The sequence below is a fragment of the Oryx dammah genome, unplaced genomic scaffold (assembly GCF_014754425.2).
Source record: "Oryx dammah isolate SB20612 unplaced genomic scaffold, SCBI_Odam_1.1 HiC_scaffold_28, whole genome shotgun sequence".
Classification (NCBI taxonomy): domain Eukaryota; kingdom Metazoa; phylum Chordata; class Mammalia; order Artiodactyla; family Bovidae; genus Oryx; species Oryx dammah.
The window spans coordinates 18,087,563-18,110,312 of NW_024070212.1; the positions used below are offsets into that span (position 1 = coordinate 18,087,563).

At 49.8% G+C, this 22,750-nt stretch overlaps 2 protein-coding genes across 3 annotated transcripts; both read left to right on the forward strand.

The window, feature by feature from the left end:
• The first annotated feature begins 247 nt into the window (after positions 1-247).
• Positions 248-9,078, forward strand: THEM5 (thioesterase superfamily member 5). 2 transcript variants are annotated; one of them, XM_040230657.1, is made up of 6 exons: positions 300-620; positions 2,559-2,760; positions 3,877-4,015; positions 7,902-8,012; positions 8,445-8,569; positions 8,890-9,078. In XM_040230657.1, the coding sequence occupies exons 1-6, from the start codon at positions 498-500 to the stop codon at positions 8,934-8,936; spliced, it is 747 nt and encodes a 248-aa protein (XP_040086591.1). In that variant the 5' UTR covers positions 300-497; the 3' UTR covers positions 8,937-9,078. The 2 variants fall into 2 exon arrangements, with proteins under 2 accessions (XP_040086592.1, XP_040086591.1); XM_040230658.1 differs by lacking the exon at positions 8,445-8,569 and having other exon boundaries at positions 248-620.
• An 11,686-nt stretch (positions 9,079-20,764) lies between these two features.
• Positions 20,765-22,304, forward strand: C2CD4D (C2 calcium dependent domain containing 4D). Its single transcript, XM_040230656.1, has one exon. It carries the CDS (start codon positions 21,157-21,159, stop codon positions 22,195-22,197), a length of 1,041 nt encoding a protein of 346 aa, XP_040086590.1. The 5' UTR covers positions 20,765-21,156; the 3' UTR covers positions 22,198-22,304.
• The last annotated feature ends 446 nt before the right edge of the window (positions 22,305-22,750 follow it).

Below are 22,750 nucleotides of genomic sequence, written 5' to 3' on the forward strand. Positions count from 1 at the left end.
TCCTCCGCTTCTCACTCCCAAAACTGTCTGCTGCCAAAACTCCACCAACATACACAGATTTTCCATCAATAACCTCCAATCAAGGATCAGACCTCCCTTTCCTTTCTGGGATTATTATTGGGTTCTTCCCAGAAAAGCTCCAGGGCAACTCTCTGAAGTTTCATATACACTATACTATTTTCATTAAGTATTCTTTTGCTCCTTTAACAAATATTTCTGAACTGAGGCTAGTCCTGCTCTGCATTCATGCCCAGGCAGCACCTGCCTCTCCCCAAGGGCTGGATGGGGCTCTGCACCAGCTAGAAGCCCCAAGCACCTGTGGGTGTTGCATCAAATGAGCCCAGCCTTGCCTCGTCACCCGTGGTGGGAGCTTGCTAATAAAAGCCTGAGACAGGAGAGAGGCTCGTCTGAGAGGCAGTTGCACCAACAGCTCCAAGAAGCAGCTGGAAGGCTTTCACTGGCTTCGCTGGTACAGCCCTGCAGCTCAGCATTCAGCCATGCTACAGAGAGGCTTCCAGGTGGCAGTGACACTTGGCCACCATGGAACTCTTCCTGGTGCCACCCACCTCCTGCCCAGATTCAACCCTGTCTCAGCCTTCGGATCCTCCACGGAGTCCCTGGTGAGTGAGTTCTCAGTTCAACCAAATGCACAGCCCTTCTGGAGCCCAAGGATATATTTGTTGTTGTTGTTGTTGTTCTGTCGCTAAGTTGTGATTCTTTGTAACCCCATGGACTGTAGCCCACCAGGCTCCTCTGTCTATGGGACTCTTCAGGCAAGAAAACTGGAGCAAGCTGCCATTTCCTTCTCCAAGGATCTTCCCAACCCAAGGATCGAACCCAAGTCTTCTTCATTGCAGGTGGACTCTTGACCATGTGAGCCACTATGCGGGCCAACCCAAACCTCCTCTTCCTAGATCATGGCCAGGGCAGGTGAGCAGCTTGCTGGGAGCTATTTGATTTGGCAAAGGAAACCAAGTAGCTCAGATCCCAAACTAAGACCACCAGGTTACTTTCCTCCTGATCTGAATCTTGTGTGGCCACCAATCACTTTCCTCCTATGGGGCTCAGACTGTTGGGACATCCCCAGATGAAGGATGCTTTGTGTAGCCTTAGCAAACAGCTGGTGTGTTGCCCATGATTGCAGTTGGTGCTTGAGTATCTGGTGCCACAGAGGACTCCTCTTCATCCCATAGAAAGTACTGCACCACTGCAGGTGCCCAAAACATGTTTCAAAAGAGCCCCCACTCCCCACTTCCCCATTGTTACTCACTTCAGGGTGAGGACAGCTGTGGACAGAGCTGAAGTAGCCCCTGAGGTGAGTAACGATGGTCCTCACCTGTGGTCCCACTCCCGCCCCCACCCCTGAGGTAGACAGTTGTTCAGAATGAGCTCTGAGCTTCCCAGGTGGCATTAGTGGTGAAGAATCCACCCGCCATGCAGGAGACAAAAAAGACACAGGTTCGATCCCTGGGTTGGGAAGATCCCCTGGAGGACGGCACAGCAACCCACCCCAGTATTCTTGCCTGGAGAATTCCATGGACAGAGCAGCCTGGCGGGCTGTGGGCCATGGGGTCGCAAGAGCAGCCCTGGACACAACTGCAGCAACTTAGCACACACAGAAAGAGCTCTAGTCCAACCATCAGCTCACATGCTCATAAGTTTGACAACCTTAGCCATATTTCCTCAGTTTTCCCAGTGGGACTAATCCTAGCCATTCTCAGCCTCAAAGAACAGCTCCAGGTGGTTTCGGTTTTGTTCTTGTTTGGCTGCATTGGGTGTTAGTTGTGGCACATGGGATCCTCTTTGCGACATGCAGGATCTTTCATTCTGGCACTCCGACTCTCTAGTTGTGGCGCAGGCTCAGTACTGCGGCACACAGGCTTAGTTGCTCCTCAGCATGTGGGATTTTAGTTCCCTGACCAGGGATTCTCCATTGCAAGGTGGATTCTTAATCACTGGACCAGCAGGGAAGTCCCTTCTCAGGTTTTAAAACAGGGCAATTATACTGCACCATCACAGAGCTGCTGCCTCTAATTGTCAGCCCCGATGCCTTTCCTTCCCTTCCTTTGCACATTAGTGTCCCCTAGCCTGATAGCTCAGTTGGTAAAGAATCCACCTGCAATGCAGGAGACCCAGGTTCAATTCCTAGGTCGGGAAGATCCACTGGAGAAGGGATAGGCTACCCACTCCAGTATTCGTGGGCTTCCCTTGTGACTCAGCCAGTAAAGAATCCGCCTGCTATGTGGGAGACCTGAGTTTGATCCCTGAGTTGGGAAGATCCCCTGGAGAAAGGAAAGGTTACCCACTCCAGTATTCTGGCCTGGAGAATTCCATGGACATGGGGTCGCAAAGAGTCAGACATGACTGAGTGATTTTCACTTTTCCCTTTGACTGGTCACTCTGAGGAGTCCCCAAGGGCCATTTTCCTCAACACTGATAGAAGGGATTGAGAAACCCAAGAACCCAGGAGCTGGGTTACATTAGGTACAGGTCCTGCAGCCCAAACCACAGCCCACCTTCTAGAAAGCCATCTAGTCTCCCCAATCTTTCCTGCCCAGGTCTCAAGATTCTGTCAGGAGATGACAAAGAGTAAGAATTACGCCCTCCCCAATGCCAGCTGGAGTCCAGACATGCTGAGCCTGTATCATGAATTTCTGGAGAAGACCAAGACTGATGGCTGGGTCAGAATGCCTTCCTTCAGGTCCAACAGAGACCACATCCAGGGGTTCAAGCTCCCACTAGAGTTATCAGCTAACTCAGGTAAGGCCTGGCCTGAGAGCAGCCCTTGGCACACACTTGCCCCAGCCCACAGGTATCAGTTCAGCCAGCCCCTTTTCCTGTGGCCAGAGAGTTTTGGGGAGGAAATTAACAAGCTCTCTGCCAGTTCTCAGCCAGAAGTTCTTTCTGACAAGTCCACCCCTCACGATGCAGCCCTAGGCACATGGATGAGGAAAGCCTCCTCTCAGCCCCCACCCCCTACTCCCCTCCTTCTGGGGATGAGAGCACGCCCTACCAACCGCCTCTGCTCCCAGCCCAGAGTGCACCCACTGGAGAACCGCTGACTCAGCCCTCCACCCATCTGCCTTCTCACCAAGGATGCTTGCCTTACTGTCAAGCCTTATCCCAAGTCCTCCTCCCCACCCCACAAAGGTCTAAGGATTCCCCCTTGCCTACTGCAGACCTTCCACACCATCCCTGTTCTGCTAGGCTCAGAGACTCCTGAAATACCCACAGGTCAGAGCAATAGAGCTTTCCGCTTTGATCTCTCTGCGTGTGCATGGACTTGGACGGGTTAACATGTCTCTCTCACCAACATAAGTGTTCTTCCAACCAAGTGCCAACTGGATGGTCCATTCAGTTTATGGAAAAAACAAAGTTGCATCAGAAATTTTTGAAGACTTTGGTTTTCATCCAAGAAGGATATGGTTCTTATAGTTGCCTTGAGGGAAAAAAAAGTCAGAACTTTGGGGGATTCATATCCACTTATTTTTCTGTTCTGTATTTTTATTTTGAACTACATGTGAATTAAATGCCTTACATTTTAATTTTCAACGTTTAAGGTCTCTGACTTGTCTCTGACCCTACATCTACTCTCAGCCAGGGAACTATATGAGTGTTTCTTCCTCAAGATTCAGGGCTCCCAGAGGACAGAGCTGTGTCCCCTCAGACCGAAGACCTTGAGGACAGGTCGGTGCCTCATTCTCCAGTTGCAGAGTCGCCAAGAGCAGAGCCCACGTGTCCTCTGGTTCTCTCCTCAATGGTGTGCCAGAGGCCAGCTCCATCTCTGCTGCTGAATGACCGACCCTGCCTCCTGACTGGCCCCCCTGCCCTTACACACTCCCTCCGTCAGCTGTGTCACTGCTCATCTCTCCCCAGACAAGAGTGACTGGCGCCTCTTCACCAGGTGTATTGAAAGGGAGGGACAAGGCTACGAATATGTCATCTTTTTCCAACCATCTGAGAAGAAGTCCGTCTGTCTTTTCCAACCAGGCCCCTACTTGGAGGGGGTCCCAGGGTAAGATGACGGGCTAACCCAGGGAGGGACATCTTTGGCTGCTTCCTGGGCTTGGCCAAGGGGTGCATTAGGCTAGGCCAGCCTCTGGGCTCTATACCTCTCTCTAAGGAGTTGGGTGGAAAGTAGGAGGCGCTGGGCTTCAGTCTCGCAGTGTCAGATGTGGAAGGATATTCTGTCATCTGGTTCAGTCCCCACTGGGCAGATGAGAGACAGTCTCCTTATTCCAGGCCTGGGAATTTTTCAGTAAGAAGGGGCCTTAGAAGCCACTCTGAGAAGGGTGTAGTAGACTTAGAAGATGACAAGATCTGGAGTTAAGGGCCAGGCTTCCACTCCTGCTCTGCCACTGCTTGTATGAAAACCCCAAGCAAGCAATTTAACCTCTGTCTCCCAGAAAAGGCAATGGCAGCCCACTCCAGTACTCTTGCCTGGAAAATCCCATGGACAGAAGAGCCTGGTGGGCTACAGTCCATGGGATCACAAAGAGTTGGACACGACTGAAATGACTTAGCATGCATGCACTTCAGTCTCCTTACCTAAATCTTGGGGCAGTAATATCTACCTCCCAGAACAGCTAAGAGATAAGAAGGGCCTGTGTGTATGTACTCATAAACCATAAAGGACAATACAGCTATCAAGCTATCTCTTCAAACTTCATCTTTGCCCAGTGGGCAAACTGAGGCGCACAGAGGTAATTGATCTTGCCCAAGGTAGCACAGGCAGTTAAAGTCAGATCCAGGACTCTAACCCAGGAGGCGGGACTCCAAATCCATTGCTTCTTCTGTACTCCGCTGCCTACAAACTGGGAAAAGACCCAGGAAAGAACTCACACTGGACGTAAATACATTCATACTGGACATAAAAACACATTCAGACGGGCCCTGAGCCTCTTGCTTAAGGACACTGGGTCACCAGGTCCACGTTTGTCTGCCTTCTTGACCCCTGTTCCTGCTTTAGACAGTCACTGAAGGCTAACTGTGGAGTCAGAATTCTTGCAAGGGAGAGGAGAGAGGGGAGGGAAGGAGAAACGTAAGGGTCCCAAGACCTGAGAGAGACTGAGTTGCAGTTAAACAGAATTCAAAGAGATTATTAGATGTCAGCACCTCTGCAGGCCACAGATTCCGACTGCAGCCCTTTCGTCACCTTGGCCATCCTGAAGGTATCTTCAGGGGACTTCCACACGAGTGCATCCAGACACTGGGGGACTAGGTCAGAGCTCTACCCAGACCACGGGTCCCCTCCCTTATGAAGATGAAAACCCCCCAAAGAGGCAGGGATAGGGTGGAACGTGGGCCTTTTATTTAGGGGCTCGTGGAGGTGGGGCTGGAAAGGCAGAAGAGGACAACTCAACACTGAGGCTAGAAGATTGAGGGGATCCAAGAAGGGGTCAGCACTGAATTGGAAATACCCAGGTCAGTCTATCTCCTGCGTAAGGAAAAATCTTGTACTTCCTGCTGTCTTTCTTTCCTGTGAGCCTCCTTCACTTTCACACAAAACACTTCACTTCTGACACTTCAGTCACCAAGTGGCTGGAAGCTCCCCCAACACCAGGCAATTCTCTGTGACACCACTTGGGGAGGGAGGAGGTCCTACATTAGAACTCCATTCTGACACTGTCTACCTGGAGATAGTGTCAGGCCCCACAGGTTAAAGGCTCAGTCCCACGAGACTGCTTCCACACTTCTTTAGATGCCAATTGCAAGCGTGGGTGCACAGGTTACCCACAATATCTGACCTGGCAGTAACTGGTGGTTCCCAGTACCCTTTCCTCTGGTTGGATGAATTTACTAGAACCATTCACAGAACTCAAAGAAACACTTACTTATGTTTTCCAGTTTATTAAAGATATGGTAAAGGATGAACAGTCTTCCCTAGTAGCTCAGTCAGTAAAGAATCTGCCTGCAGTACAGGAGACCCAGCTTCAATCCCTGCGTAGGGAAGATCCCCTAGAGAAGGAAATGGCAATCCACGCCAGGATACTTGCCTGGAAAATCCTGTGGACAGAGGAGCCTGGCGGGCTACAGTCCATGGGGTCACAAAGAGTCAGACACAACTGAGCAACTAAACCACCACCAAAGGATGAACATCCAGATGGAAGAATTCTATAAGAGAAGGTCTGGGAACACATCCTGAGTGCAAGAGCTTCTGTCCTTGTGGACACCCTCCTAGTGTCGATGTGTTCACCTATCCATACTAACTGGAATTCTTATGGAGGCTTCAACATATAGGTATGATCCGTCATTAACTTCATTTTCAGCCCTTCTCCTTTCTCAACAGAACTAGAGGTTGTGGGGGCAGGACTGAAAATTCCAAGCTTCTAATCATGGCTTGGTCTTTCTGGTAAACAGCCCTCAACCAGGAGCCCACCCAGAGTCACCTTGTTAGAATAAGAGACGTTCCTATAACACAGGAAATTATGAGGGTTTCGGGAGCTCTGTGCCAGGACCCAGGGACAGAGACCAAGATCCCCTGGAGAAGGCATAGGCTACCCACTCCAGTATTCCTGGGCTTCCCTTAAAAGAATCTGCCTGCAAAGCAGTAGACCTGGGTTCAATCCTTGGGTTGGGAAGATCCCCTGGAGGAGGGCACAGCAACTCACTCCAGTATTCTTGCCTGGAGAATCCTCATGAACAGAGGAGCCTGGTGGGTTACAGTGCAAGGGGTCGCAAAGAGTCTGGCATGACTAAGCACAGCACAGCACAGCATACATACATATTATATTATCTTACAAGTACCCGTCTAGCCCCAAGGCAATGAGGCAGGGTAGAATAACTGACCCAGAGCTACCCTGAAGCATCCTCACACTTGCCACTGGGTCCTGGGCCCTGAACAAAGAGGGAAGAGCAGGCTTACTGTTCTTTGGCTACACCTCTTCCCCTATTTCAAGCCATGTGGGAAGCGAAGTGGCTAGAGGTGTATGTAAAGTTTTATAAACATTACCTCATTTGATTTGATGGGACACAAATTATTTTTATTCACAGTGAGAAAACTAAGACTCAGAAAGGTTTAGCAACTTGCACAAGATCAAACAGGTAGTGAAGGTGGAGCAAGGAGTCAAGCCAGGCGGGTGTGGTTGCATGGCCCCCAGTACTTTCCACCAAAGGGAGCAGAAGCAGGGGTGTGGGAAGCCCGCTGGTGGCAGGCACAGCAGGGTGACCCATGATAGCACAGCAGGGAAGCTGACCTGGTCTGTGGAGAATCGGGGTCACACTGTTGAAAGTCAGAAACTGGAATCTCTTTCGAGTTATCCGCTTTCTAAAACTCGTTTGCTTCTCTATTTCCCCCAACTTAACCAGCAATGGAGTTTTGGCATGAAGAAAGTCAGGTTACACAAGTGAGAACGAGAATTTGCACCCTTTAAATAAAGCAAGTGTTTGTAGCATCTGCTGAAGCTGGCTCTCAGCTTTCCACAGCAGCGCCGCTCAGGAGTCCATCTTGTCGTCACTGAATAGGTCCTAGGTCAAGTTTCATGTTACCGGTCTTGAAAATGTGGGCTCAACACTGGCCATAGTGACTAGTGAGGTGAGAGCTGCCCAAGGTCACAGTTTAGAGACTAAAGCCCAAAAGTTCAGGGATTTTTCCATCCCCTGAAGGAGTACACCTTTCCAAACTACAGTAATAGCTACCAGCAATTAGGTGATGAAAAAAAAAGCTTCTTCCATTCATTCTATCAGAAAAAAAATTTTTTCCCGGTGAAATACAATAATGGTATCAGTGGTTGCTAACACAGTCTGTAGTAACATGGAAGAAAAACCAGCTGATTTTGACTGGTTTGATCAGACAGGATCCAGATCTGTTTCCTTTCCTTTCCTGGGGAAAGCTGGAATGCGGGGAGCGGGGGGCGGGCAGGGTTTCTGTCCCTGGCCTTACTCCTTGCTTTCTCCCCCAGGTTTGCCCACGGAGGGTCCCTGGCAGCCTTGATAGATGAGACCTTTTCTAAAACTGCTTACCTGTCTGGAGAGGGGCTATTAACAGTAAATTTCAACATCAGGTTCAAAAAGTAAGTATGGGGTACTTCCCTGGCAATCCAGTGGTTAATACACCTCACTTCCAATGCAGAGGATGTGGGTTCAACCCCTGGTCAGAGAACTAAGACCCCACGTGCTACATGGTGTGGCCAAAAAATTAAACAAACAAAAAATCAGATTATTTTTTTTAAGTAAGTACAGATCTTTGGGGTGTTGGCCATTGAGGGGACAGTTGGGGTACAGAAGACCTGTCATGTTCCTTCCCAGCCACACAGTCCCCTGGTCCCCTGGCCAGGTCAGAATCTCTGCCATGCAACTCTGGTTGCTGGCAGATGGGCCCTGAGCCGGGAGCCACTCAAGTCCTTGGACAAGGTAAGATGAAGAGAAGTACGGGGGAGGACAGAGAGTTGAGGGGCAGGGCCCAGGGGCTTACATGAGCGGGGCTAAGCCACCTCCTCTCCCAGCTTGATTCCCCTGGGCTCTCTGGCTGTGCTGAACGTCAATGTGGAAAAGATCGAGGACCAGAAGATGTACCTGTCCTGTGTCACCCAGAGCAGAGATCAGCAGACAGTTTATGCTAAAGCCTCAGGTAAAGAGGACCTCAGCCCCAACCCCTGGCCCTGTCCTGCTGGCGCTATGCCCAGAACAAACAGAAGGGGGAATGCTAAGGATCCAATCACAAGGTGGGCTCCAGCTTTTTAGAGTGGGATTGGGACCTGCTGTACACACAGGCAAAGTGAGGAAAAACTGAATTAGGACTTTTTTATTTTCGGTATATGAGTGGCCCATCATGTCTCACAAAGACAAGACCCAGGTACTGAGTAACTGGGTACCAAAGCTTTGAGCACCCCATCAGCTCCTGCCATCCATGCTCTGGCCCCTGCCATTTGGCTCACCCTTCTCTTGCAGGCACTTTCCTTCAGATGCAGCTGGAAGAGGATTCATCTCAACAATAGACACAGTACCTTCAGGAGAGCCTACCAACCACCACCTTGCCTACCGGGGACCCACCGTGGAGCAGGGAGGGGTGCCCAAGAAGTAGCGGGTGAAGTGAGGGAGAGGGTGCTTTCCTCGCATAAATAAAGTCTCACAGCCCTGGTCTCAGTCCAAGACACTCCTATTGTTGAAACTCAAGATTCTCCCAGGGCCTCCCACATACCCACTTTCCCATTCAGCACCAAGAGAAGGGGTGTACTGAGGCCTGCCAGGCACTGGGTGAGGCGCCAGGTGCACAGTGATGAAAGACAAGGCCCTTGGTCTCAGCATGCACGGCGCAGGGCGGGGAGCAGAGCACCCCATCCACTCCTCCCACCCCGAGGCCCCAGTTATGACACAAAGGGAGGGGGGATTGCTCTAGGAAAGCAATCAGAGGTTTTCTAGAGGAAGCTGTGCTTGAACTGAGTCTCAAAAGTTAAGTGGTGTCCACCAGGCAGGCAGGGAATAGGAGGATATTCTGAACAGGTGGCTAGTCCGGGCAAAGGCACGGTGACTTTGGAGAACAGCAAGGTTGAGTGGGCAGGAGTTTAGGGAAAGAGAAAGGGGGCAGGGCAGGTGCAGGCCATGGAAGGTGCCTTAAACTGTGCAGTGGAACTTGAACTTTGTCTTGTAGGCAACAGGGATCCTTTAAAGGGTTTGGGCTGGGGCATGGCATAAAGTTTTATTTTTTGGAAAGATGACTCTGGTGCCAATAAGAGGTCAGCAAGACTGAAGGTGGGAGCACTGGTTAGGAGATCCCTATGCGGCTCCAAATAAGAGATAGTAAGGACCTAACATGGTTCAAAGCAATGAAGATGAGAAATATGAAAATGTTGCAAAGAGTACAATTTCTGGCTTGATGGTTCCAGGTGGCATCACTGGGCATACAGGGGAGCAGGCATGAGGTGGAGGGAGATACTGAGGTCAACTTCACACGAATTGAGCTTGAAGTACCCATGGAAACTCACCCATAGGGAGAGCGGCAGCAGGGGCCCTGGATATTATCATTTGGAACTCAAATGATTACATACTGACTCAATCAGTAAGTCATCAATATAAACTGACGTGGAATCCCACGCAGTGGATTATGCAGAATGAGAGTGAGGAGGAGCCAGAGAGCATGAGTGACAAGATGAGAGAGGAAGGAAGGACAGGGAAAAGGGTCAGTGACAGAACATGTGGCCACACTGAGGCTTAACGTGGGGACAGAGAATCAAACACCCACTAAGGAGGCCAAAAATAGGACAGGGGGGACCGTCGTTAGATCAGCAGTATCAAATGCTATAGAAAAAGCAGATAAGAATTAAAAAGAGGCCTTTGGACTTGGCAGTAAGGAAGGTGGTGGGCTTTTTTGCCAGGAGGTAGGAGCAAAATCTAGATTGTGGTAGATGAAAAAATGAATGGGAATGACAAAGTGAATCGAGATGAGTCTTTCTAGGAATGTTGTTGTTGTTATTATTTTATTTAAAGAAAGAGATTTAAGTGTATTGAGGAGAGAGGTGTCATCTCGCAGAATAGCCATCTGGTCTTAGAGCTAGATCAAGAGCACAAATGGTGGACTTCCTTGGAGGTCCAAGGGATTCTTAACCGAGAATCCACCTGCCAATGCAGGGGACATGGATTTAATCCCTGGTCCTGGAAGATCCCACATGCTGAGGGGCAACTGAGCCTGTGGGCCACAACTACTAAAACTGAAGTCCACAAGTGGACACAAGTGGAGGCAGAAGAACATCACCGTGACTCTGAGACCAAAAGGAAGGAGTTGGAGGGTGGTACAGAGAGGGACTAGAAGTTGACAGGAGCACCTCGATTTCCTCAGTGAGATAGGAGGCAAGGTCACCAGTGGAGAAAGAGGTCTGGAGGAAGGGCAATGATTTGCATAAGCCACAGTGAGGATCAGGAAAACACATGGACCAATACATGGGGGCTAAGGCATGCTGAAGGCCCAGCTACTGGTGAAAGGCAGGCCTCTGGAGTGGCACCAACCTGGAGTGAAAGGAAGGTGTGAAGCAGCCGGCAAAACCAAGGGGCCATGGCAGACACATCAGATGAGAACAATGGTAAAGGAGGAAAAAGACTGATATGGCTGGTGCACATTTCCAGGGAGGAAAGGTTTGATGTGAGAACAGCTATGTCATTGTTCAGTCGCTCATTGGTGTCCAACTCTTTGTGACCCCATGGACTGCAGCACGCCAGGCCTCCCTGTCCATCACCAACTCCCAGAGTTTGCTCAAACTCATGTCCATTGAGTTGGTGATGCCATCCAACTATCTCACTTTCTGTCATCCCCTTCTCCTCCTGCCTCCAATCTTTCCCAGCATCAGGGTCTTTTCCAATGAGTCAGCTCTTCGCATCAGGTGGCCAAAATATTGGAGCTTCAGCATCAGTTCTTCCAATGAATATCAGGGTTGATTTCCTTTAGGATGGACTGGTTGGATCTCCTTGCAGTCCAAAGGAATCTCAAGAGTCTTCTCCAACACCACAGTTCAAAAGCATCAATTCCTTGGCACTCAACTTTCTTTATAGTCCAACTCTCACATCCATACATGACTCCTGGAAAAACCACAGCTTTGACTATATGGACCTTTGTCGACAAAGTAATGTCTCGGCTTTTAAATATGCTGTCTAGTTTTGTCATTGCTTTTCTTTCAAGGAGCAAGTGTCTTTTAATTTTTTGGCTGTAGTCACTGTCCACAGTGACTTGGGACCCAAGAAAATAAAGTTGGTCATTGTTTCCATTGTTTCCCCATCTGTTTGCCACAAAGTGATGGGACTGGATGCCATGATCTTAGTTTTTTGAATGCTGAGTTTTAAGTCAGCTTTTTCACTCTCCTCTTTCACCTTCATCAAGAAGCCCTTTAATTCCTCTTTGCTTTCTGCCATAAGAGCGGTGTCATTTGCCTATTTGAGGTTATTGATATTTGTCCAATTAGTCATGTCCCACTCTTTGCAACCCCATGGACTATAGCCCACAAGGCTTCTCTGTGCATGGGATTTCCCAGGCAAGAATACTACAGTGGGTTGCCGTTTCCTTCTCCAGGGGCTCTTTCTGATCCAGGGATCAAAACCCGGTCTCCTGCATTGGCAGGCAGATCCTTACCACTGAGCCACCTGGGACACCCTTTATTAGGTATGGTGATGCCAAATGCTGAAACAGATAAAGCTTTGCACTCCATAGTCTAACCCTTTTTGTAAATAGACTAGTTTTCATTCAGGTTAGGTCTAGTGTTTGGTTTTTAGCAGTCATTCAGTAACCTGACTGACAAAAGCTCTGTCATCTTCAACATGCAATTTCCAAAGTCATCCTGGGTTGACGCCTAGTTGCCAAATGAAAGAAGAGAGAATCACAGGGAGGTTTTCAGAACCAAGCCTCAATGTGTTTCCTCAGTCACAAGACTCCGCCAAACTGAAAGGAAGGTTGGCTGGAAAATATGGTCTAACTCCATGTTGTGGAAGAAAGGGAAATGGGGTTGGTAAGTAGCTAGCCACCACTGCCTCAGTTTGAAAGGAGAATCAGCAGAGGAGGGTGAGTCTGTGTCCAAACTCTCATCCTGCCAAGTAAAGAATTCAAATTCAGGGGGTTCAGAGAAAATGAGGTTTTTGTGGCATGGAACAGGGCCAGAGAGTTGGACACAAATTCAGCAGTGGTGGGTGGATCAGACTCTCTTTCTAGTAACTAGACCACATACTTCCTAAGCCATCAGTCTTGAATGACAAGCAAAAGATCAGTTGACATGGATTTGAAGGGACTTGATCCAGTGCCTTCCAAAAACTGGAGATTTACTAGAAGCCACAGCCAGAAACCTTGTGGCAGCTATTCCTTCCCCCACATACTCACATAAAAATCCTTTCTCAAGGACTTCCTTAGCGGTCCGGGGTTAGGACTCTGCACTTCCAATGCAGGGGGCATGGATTTGATCCCCAGTCTGGGAACTGATATCCCACATGCTGCATGACACAGCAACAAACAAAACAAAAACACCTTTCTCTTGTGCTTTCACAGTTGCCTTTGAAAACCAATTAAACCCAGAGTCTAAATCAGTGTACACACAAAACCTATTGTCCTTTATCATGGTCAGTTGAGTTCAGTTCATTTCAATCGCTCAGTCATGTCTGACTTTTTGAGACCCCATGGACTGCAACATGCCAGGCCTTCCTGTCCATCACCAACTCCCGGAGTTTACCCAAACTCATGTCTATTGAGTCAGTGATGCCATCCAACCATCTAGGGCTAATCATTTATTTATTTAAATATAAATTTATTTATTTTAATTAGAGGCTAATTACTTTACAATATTGTATTGGTTTTGCCATACATCAACATAAATCTGCCACGGGTGTACACGTGTTCCCCATCCTGAACCCCCCTCCCACCTCCCTCCCCATACCATCCCTCTGGGTCATCCCAGTGCACCAGCCCCGAGCATCCTGTATGATGCATTGAACCTGGACTGGCGATTCGTTTCACATATGATAATATACATGTTTCAATACCATTCTCCCAAGTCATCCCACCCTCTCCCTCTCCCACAGAGTGTAAAAGACTATTCTATACATCTGTGTCTCTTTTGCTGTCTTGCATACAGGGTTATCGTTACCATCTTTCTAAATTCCATATATATGTGTTAGTATACTGTATTGGTGTTTTTTCTTTCTGGCTTACTTCACTCTGTATAATAGGCTCCAGTTTCATCCACCTCATTAGAACTGATTCAAATGTATTCTTTTTAATGGCTGAGTAATACTCCATTGTGTATTTGTTCCACAGCTTTCTTATCCATTCATCTGCTGATGGACATCTAGGTTGCTTCCATGTCCTGGCTATTATAAACAGTGCTGCGATGAACATTGGGGCACACATGTCTCTTTCAATTCTGGTTTCCTTGGTGTGTATGCCCAGCAGTGGGACTGCTGGGTTGTGTGGCAATTCTATTTCCAGTTTTTTAAGGACTCTCCACACTGTTCTCCATAGTGGCTGTACTAGTTTGCATTCCCACCAAGAGTATAAGAGGGTTCCCTTTTCTCCACACCCTCTCCAGCATTTATTGCTTGTAGACTTTTGGATCGTAGCCGTTCTGACTGGCATGAAACGGTACCTCATTGTGGTTTTGATTTGCATTTCTCTGATAATGAGTGATGTTGAGCATCTTTTCATGTGTTTGTTAGCCATCTGTATGTCTTTTCTGGAGAAATGTCTGTTTAGTTCTTTGGCCCATTTTTTGGTTGGGTCGTTTATTATTCTGGAATTGAGCTGCAGGAGTTACTTGTATATTTTTTGAGATTAATCCTTTGTCAGTTACTTCATTTGCTATTATTTTCTCTCATTCTGAGGGCTATCTTTTCACCTTGCTTATAGTTTCCTTTGTTGTGCAGAAGCTTTTAATCTTAATTAGGTCCCATTTGTTTATTTTTGCTTTTATTTCCAATATTCTGGGAGGTGGGTCATAGAGGATCCTGCTGTGATTTATGCCGGAGAGTGTTTTGCCTGTGTTCTCTTCTAGGAGTTTTATAGTTTCTGGTCTTATGTTTAGATCTTTAATCCATTTTGAGTTTGTGTATGGTATTAGAAAGTGTTCTAGTTTCATTCTTTTACAAGTGATTGACCAGTTTTCCCAGCACAACTTGTTGAAGAGATTGTCTTTTCTCCATTGTATATTCTTGCCTCCTTTGTCAAAGATAAGGTGTCCATAGGTGTGTGGATTTATCTCTGGACTTTCTATTTTGTTCCATTGTTCTGTCTTTGTGTCATTTAAACATTTCCAAGAGAAGAAGGAAAATATATTCCATCTTTCCCATACAGTCAAGAAAAAGAAGAAAACCAAAACAGTTGTATTTGGAAACTCAAATACAACTTGCTTCTTTCTTTTCTCACTTGGCAACTAGATGTCAACACTCAGGATGACTTTGGAAGCCAAGTGCTGAGGATGGCAGAGGTTCGATATACCCTGTCACTTCTCCACTGGGGCCAGTTTCTAGCAGAAAACAAGCATAAGCTGAAAAACATACAGAAGTAGGAGGGTCTCAGGCAAGACCCACAGCCAGGCTGGGAGTGACAGCCTTGATTGGAAAAGGCCTAGGGGGCAGGAAGGGATCTCCAGAATGGAAATAAGATCGCCAGCTGCTGGAATGCTTCTCTAGCATTAAGAGTGCTGACAGATGCCTCTTTTCTCACAGAGGGCCAAGTATTGCAGCTTTCTAGGCAGAAACAACAGGAGGTGTTACCTCCACACTTTAAAAGCCAATTCCATATGTAGTGCATTCATCTGGAATGCAACTACTACTCAGGTAGATTGGGTGGAATCCAACAGGCCATCCAGGCAAATATGATAGCTTATTTTGCTTGAAGCAAAGGATATGTGTTCTCCAAATATCTGAATCAAGGGCCAAGAGAAGCCAAAGAGTGAATAAAGCAATTATAAGACTAACCAGTTCAGAAAGCAAGGGCTATCAATAGTTCATATCAACTCCCCCTAAGGTCTTCCTGAAACTAAGATCAGAGAGTTAGGTCATTCATCAAGGGTCCTGGGTGAGGAGCTAGAGCTGCAAGACATAATATATCACCAATCCTATCACCTGCCAGTACCTGCAGTGGGCGCCGGTGGCCAAGTTATGCTGCCTGAGGCCACTGCTCAAGGACAACGGACAATTGAGCCCAAAAGCCCAGGGAGTCTAGTAGTTGTCTGCTGACCCGGAGGAAAAGTCTTTCCCCTCTGTGTCTCTTCTTCTGGCTTGAACCCAGGAAAGCACTCTGTCCTGCCCAGTCCTCTAAGTGTCCTTCTACAGCGGCACTGGAAGAAAAAGAAGGTCAAGGCCCCAGGTCACCTATAAAGTTCTTGAGTGGCAGCAATGGTGCTGGAAGTGGGGGGAAGCCACACTGTGGGTCCTCATTCAACGAAGAAGCTCTGCTTAATAATGAAGACCCCTGGAGTACAAGAAAGAACAGAGGTTCTTTAAGATAGAAGATCTGGGTTCTAGTCTCAACTCTGCTACTCTTTGGCACACCATTTCTTTTGAGGTCTGTTTCCTGCTCTATAAAAATGAAAGAGTAGATGAGGTGACCTCCAAGTTCCAGGTCTGATGTCTTATTGTTCTAATTAAGTCAGCTTGCAGCTCCCTGGTGTGCCGGTCATTTGAGTGATTGCTCTCAGATCCCCACCTTGTCCTACTCTGCCTCGGACTGCAGAGGCCCAGTGCCTGCAATCTACATTTCCCAGTCTCCTCTGTCATCAGCTTTGAAAGGCTCTGGTGGCAGACTGGAAAGTGGGAAGTCGGGAGATGTAAGGGTATTTCTCGCCCTTTTCTGTTTTGAGAGGCAACTCAAGTAGTGGCGCAGATCGTATGAGTAGTTTTGTAGATCCATGATTACAGATCCTACTAGACAGCCCTCACCTTCCTATTTTGCCATTTTTGTTCTTCCACCACCTTGGTGACAGGTTCCCTGTGATAAATGCCCTCTGTTGAACCACCTAACAACTGCTTGCAACCCCATGGACTGTAGCCTGCTGGGCTCCTCTGACCATGGGATTCTCCAGGCAAGAGTTCTGGAGTGTGTAGCCATTTCCTTCTCCAGGGGATCTTCCCAACCTAGGGACTGAACCCAGGTCTCCTGCATTGCAGGCAGATTCTTTACCATATGAGCCACAGGGATATAAAGTGGGCTCATAACACTGTCCAGCAATCACCCTGCAGTTTTGTAGGTCATTCACTCTCCTTACTCCATGGATTGCAGCATGCCAGGCTTCCCTGTCCTTCACCATTGCCCAGAGTTTGCTCAAACTCATGTCAGTGATGCCATCCAACCATCTCATCCTCTGTCATCCCCTTCTCCTCCCACCTTCAATCTTTCCCAGCACCAGGGTCTTTTCTAATGAGTCAGCTCTTCGCATCAGGTGGCCACAGTATTGAAGCTTCAGCTTCAGATCTAAAATTAAGCTCCTCATATTTTCCCCCTCAACGAATGGCAAACTCCATTCTTCCAACTGTTAGAGCCAAAAATCTTGGATAATTCTTTCTCTTTAGATAAGGATGGATCCATCATGAAATCCTGTTGATTCTGTCTTCAGAATACAACCAGAAACCGACTACTACAATGCTGATCCACGCCCCAATCAACTTGTACAAAGATGATCTCAATATCCTTTTATCTGTTTTCCCTACTTATGGCCTTATCCCTCTCATTCTACTCTCAGCACAGCCGCCAGCGCAACCCTTTTAATGCATAAGTCAAGTGGTATCACTCCTTAGCTCACCACAAGGAAAAGCTAAAATTGTTACAGTGGCTTCAAGCCCCATAAGATTCTGGCCTTACTGTCTCTCTAAGGTCATCTTCTCATCATTCGTTCTGTTCCAGCTACACTGGACTCTGCCTCCTTAAACACTCCAGGCATGTTTCTGCTTCAGGGACTTTGCATTTCAATTCCTTCTGCTTAGAATGCTTTCCTTTCTCCTTCCTTCATATCATTACTGAAATGTTACATTCTCAAGATGGCCATCCTTGACCCCACTATTTAAAACTGTATGCTCTCCTGACACCCTCTGTGATCCTCCCCTACTTTAATTTTCTCCCCAACACTGATTTTCATCTGACAAGCTGTATTTCTTACTAATTTATTTTTGTCTATGATCTTTCTTCTCCCACGAAAGTATAGATTCCATTTGGCCAGAAGATTTCTCTGTTTTCTCACTTCTATATCCTCAGAGTCTAGTACACAGTACCTGGCATGTGGTGGGTAGTCAATAACTATGGATGGTTGAATGAATGAAACTAAAGAATCAAACTTCCCTGAATCCTACCCTTCCTCTGGACTTCTAATCACAGAAGACAAAAATGTCCTTATTGTCAAGTAAGACTGAATTGGGGTTTCTGTTTTTGTGTACTTGTAGCAGAAGTCAGTCTAACTGATATGCAAGTGTGATCTTTTTCACTCTTTTGGTTGTTTTCTTTAATTTCTGGGTAATTCCCTGGGTCTTCGTTGCTATGCATGCACTTTCTCTAGTTGCAGCACATGGGGGCCCCTCGTCGCACTGTGCAGGCTTCTCGTTGCAGAGCACAGGCTTAGCTGCAACACAAGGGTTTGGCAGTTGTGGCACATGGGCTTAGCTGCCCCTATGCGTGTGGGCTCTTCCCGGACCAGGGATGGAACCCATGTCCCCTGCATCGGCCAGTGGATTCTTAACCACTGGACCACCAGGGAAACCTCTATGTATGATCTTAATCTTCATGCTAACTCTGCAGTTCAGATAGTTTCTCTCCATTTTTCAGATGGGAAAGCAGAACTCCCGAGAGATTAAGTTACATGCCAGAGGTCATGCAGTTAGGAAATCCCAGGGCTCAAATCCCCAGCCTGACGGATGCCACAGCTGTGAGTTCTTGGCTACAGCACTCCACACAGACCACTGTCCCCAGAAATGACACCAAGGCTGAGCTAAGTCAGAAGCCTTTGGATTGGAGGGTCTGGGTGCTGCCAGTCATCTCCATAAAGGAAACATTTGCTCCCTGAAGACTCTTAAGTATCAGATGTCAAAATAATAATCTTGTTCATTTCCTGAATTTCACAGTTTGCCTTGTTGCTGTCATTATTGTCTGTCTGCTTCCCCCTTCTATGTATCCCCAGCATTTAACACAATGAAGGATAAACGAACTAATTCAGATACAGTTCTGCTTGAAGTGAAAATGTTACTCAGTCTTGACTGATTCTTTGACCCCATGGACTGTAGCTCACCAGGCTCCTTGTCCATGGAATTCTCCAGGCAAGAATACTGAGATGGGGGACTTCCTTGGTGGTCCAGTGGTTAAGACTTCACCTTCCGATGCAAGGGGTGCAGGTTCAATCCCTGGCCAGGGAGCTAGGATCCCATATGCCTTGTGGCTGGAAAACCAAAAACATAAAAACAGAGAGAATATTCTAACAAATTCAATAAAGACTTTAAAAATGGTCCACATCAAAAAAAAAAAAAAAAATACTGGGATGGGTAGCCTTTCCCTTCTCCAGAGAATCTTCCCAACCCAGGGGTGGAACCCCGGTCTCCTGCATTGCAGGCAGAATCTTTACTGGCTGAGCCACCTGCTAAATATCATTCATTCATTCACAATCCTGATTAAGCATATGACTTGTTCTAAGCACTGTCTTTGTGATGCTTACAGCCTACTAAGAGAAGAGGATATTAAACAGTCACAGAAACAAATCACACACATACAAAAAGAAACTGTGAACAGGGCCATAAGGGAGAAGTATGGGGTACTATGAAATCAGACAACAGAACATCTTAATTTCAATGGGAAAATGTCAGTGAGGACCTCCAGATCTGAAGGGTGAAGGGGAAGTGGTCCTCGAAGACGAATGTCCTAAGGAGGGAATGAAGGATGGTGAGTGTTCCAGAAGTACAGCTGATGGTCTCATCTTGCTAGTGGTGGCCTGTGTTTCCTAGAATCTGCCTTCAAGGACAGGAAGGAAGGGGGAGACACTATATTTACAGTTTTAACACACATCTGGCAAGCCTGACCTCTACTCACTGATGGAAACAGCTGTGTCCTCAGTGTCTCTATGTCCAGATATATCCAGCTTGGTCACCTTTCCCTGGTCCAGTGTAATTCAAAGAACCAGTCACTGCAGTCACTGTGTTTGGGAGCAACTGGGATGTCTCCAGAACTAAACAATGGGGGTCAAGGCAGGATTCCAGCAGGGAGGGCTTTGCAGAAGTTACTGTTTGTGTGGTCAGGGCTGTGGAGGGTTGGGTGGGGCCCGGGTAGCATTAAGGGATGGAGGCCACTGCAAACGAATGGCTGTCTCCCTTTTCACAGCAGCCCTCCCCAACTCCCAGCAGAGAAGGCCCCAGGGCACAGGGCTGGCTTGCTGCTAGAAACCTGAAGGAAAGAGTTAAGAAGGCCGGGCTGATGGACTTAAAGACAGAGCTGTGTTTATCCAGGAAAAGAGGTCGTACGTAGGCAACGGGAGGCCCCTGCCAGCTCCTCCCAGGACTGGGCTGGGGGAGCAAGCTGGAGAGGAAGTTGTTCCCCTCCCGGCTTCGAACGGCTCCTGGCCCGAGGCCAGGACCCAGAGGCGGCCCACAGGTGAGGCCTGAACTCTGGACGCCAGGCCGAGCCCACTGCCTTGGAGCTCAGACTCCCAGACAGAAAGTCGGAACATCGCGCTCCCTGGGAGTGCGGCGAGCCGGTGCAGTTAGCGCGCTGCGGAGGGCCTCCCGGAATCAGGTCAGAAGGTGACGGAGAATCAATGCTGTCTTTGTGCTCAGCGGTTTCCTAGGGGAAAAAGGAGTGGAGAGTGGGAGGGGCGGCCCAACTACTCGGTCCGCTGCAGACTCGGGATGCGGTAGGACTGGGAGGTAGGGAGCCGGACAGCCAGGGCTTAAGTGGGGGGTGGCATTCTGTGCCCCCGAGAGGTGCTCTTCTTGAGCAGGCCGTGGGTGCTCTCGGGGCAGCAGTCAAATGTGCAGGCAGTTCGTTTCTGGCCTGGAACGGCCCCGGAAGGCGTGGGAGGAGCAAGAGGATACGAGTGGGGCGAGGGACGAAGGATGGCTCAGCCTGCAGAAACTTGCGCAGCCGCAGGGGACGGGAGCCAAGGGGTGGGGGTGGGGAGGGGAGTGGCGGGAGTCCCAAGCGGCGCCAGATCAGACCCTGGAGGAGCGCCCCAGTGTTCCGGAATGGGCATGGGAGAAGGGGGTGACCCCCCCTCCACCCCCCTCCCCGCCCCCCCACCCCCCGTCCCCTAGGGCCGCGGTGTCTCTTGAGGAGGAGAGTGAATATAAGGGCGTTTCAGCTCTGGGTCAGTGTTTTGACTACAGACCTTTTGATAATGCGGTGTTACTCGATTCTTCTAATAGGAGTCTAGGGTTCCAGTGGGTGTGTTAGGCCTTCTCACTCTGAAGTGGGTGTGAAAGCAGTGGGAGACTGTGTACTCGTATGTCCGAGGCCTGACTGCCAGCCCTGGACTCCATTTCTGTCCGGACCCTCAGACTTTGCCGCCCTTTGTTTTTGCCGCTCAAAAAGGGCCTGGTGCGCCGGTTGGGCCCCCAAAGAAGGGAGCGGCGGCAGGTCACCCGGTGTACGTTTGCAGCATCATTCATCTTGGGCTCCCCTTCTGCCCTTGCCCAGGCCTCCACGCTGGACTTGGATCCTCTCGGCCTCTGGAATTCGGACTTTCAGCACCCGCCCCCCACCGCCGCCGCCGCCGCCGCCGCCTCATGTGGCTCTTGGAGAAAGCTGGCTACCGGGTAGGGGCCGCGGAGCCCAGGGCCCGGTGGGCGCCCTCCAGTTTGTTTCCTAAGCGCCGCACCCCGTCTCGCCCCTGCCCCAACGTCCTCACCCCGGATCGCATCCCGCAGTTCTTCATCCCGCCTCGGCTCCGGGACCCAGGTGGCGCGCTGCCCCACAGCGGCGGGCGCGGCCTCCCCGCGACCTGTTCGCTGCCACACCTGGCGGGCCGCGAAGGCTGGGCCTTCCTGCCCGAGAGCCCGCACACGCGCCGGCGCGAGTCCCTGTTCCACTGGCCACCGCCCACCCCCGCCGGCGGGCTGCCCCCCGCGCCGTCCCGCCTGCACGTCTCCGCCCCGGACCTGCGCCTCTGCCGGGCCCCCGACAGCGACACGGCCTCGTCGCCGGATTCGTCGCCCTTCGGCTCGCCGCGGCCAGGCCCCGACCGGCCCCGGCCTCCCCGGCCGAGCTCGCTGTCCCGGGTGCAGGCGAGCTCGGCGGCCACCAGCCCGCACGCCTCGCGCAGCGCGGGACCGCCCACGCCGCCCCTCTTCCACCTCGACTTCTTGTGCTGCCAACTGCGGCCGACCCAGGAGAGCGTGCTGCACCTCGAGCCCCGGGGAGGGCAGCTGCGGCTCTCCGCCGAGTACCCGGTCGGGCCCGGGCGGCTGCGGCTGCGCCTGGTGAGCGCCGAGGGCCTGCCGCGGCCGCGGGCTGGCCCCGGGAGCGGCGGCGGTGGCTGCTGCGTGGTGCTGAGGCTGCGGCCGCGCTCCCGGCCGCGGGGCCAGCGGAGCCGAGTGGTCAAATGCAGCACCAACCCCATCTTCAATGAGGACTTTTTCTTCGATGGGCTCGGCCCGCCGGACCTGGCCGCCCACAGTCTGAGGGCCAAGGTGCTGGACAGGGGCGCAGGATTCCGCAGGGACGTGTTGCTGGGGGAGTGTGAGACGCCCCTAATTGCCCTGCTGCCGCCCTTGGGTGGTGGGCTATGTCCCGGGGCCTCCCTGGTGCCTGCCCATCTCAGCCTGTAGCCTGAGAGAAGGTCTCTTCCTCAGGAGAGCTCCACCGGGTCTACAGTCTCCATTCTTTCCATCTGCCCAGCATGTATTTATTTTTGCAAATAAAATATCTGTCTCCCCTTGTTTGCACATTGCGCTCTCAGATCTGCAGCCTGCCCTCCTCCCTCTGCCCTGGCCCTACAAGGGATGGAGGAAGCTCATTCAGGTTTTCTGATTTGGAGCAGACTTTAAGAAGTGGTTCTCAAACTTGAATTGAGTATCACAATTACCAGACATCAGAAATGCTGGATGAGCTCATTAAACATAGGGGAAGAATCCTGAGCTCTGTTCCTAAGAGACTCAGACACTAGTTCACTAGGTCTAAGCTGAGTGGGTCCGAAGTTCCCTGCTCAACACAGCGCCTATCCCTTCAGGGGGCCCTCCAATCACTGAAAAGCTCTGTGACTGAAGCCAGCATAACTCACCTTCCCCTGGGGGTTCCTGGGGGCTGCACAGGGGAAATCAACACTGCCCACCCATCTAGCACCCCACTCACACCCACATCTGATCTGAAGAAGTGAAGTGA

Coding starts and splice junctions, on each gene's coding strand:
- THEM5 (XM_040230657.1), top strand. CDS start 498: ATGCTACAGAGAGGCTTCCAGGTGGCAGTGACACTTGGCCACCATGGA. Junction 2,761..3,876: donor AGAGTTATCAGCTAACTCAG/GTAAGGCCTGGC, acceptor ATCTCTCCCCAG/ACAAGAGTGACTGGCGCCTC. Junction 8,570..8,889: donor AGTTTATGCTAAAGCCTCAG/GTAAAGAGGACC, acceptor CTTCTCTTGCAG/GCACTTTCCTTCAGATGCAG.
- C2CD4D (XM_040230656.1), top strand. CDS start 21,157: ATGTGGCTCTTGGAGAAAGCTGGCTACCGGGTAGGGGCCGCGGAGCCC.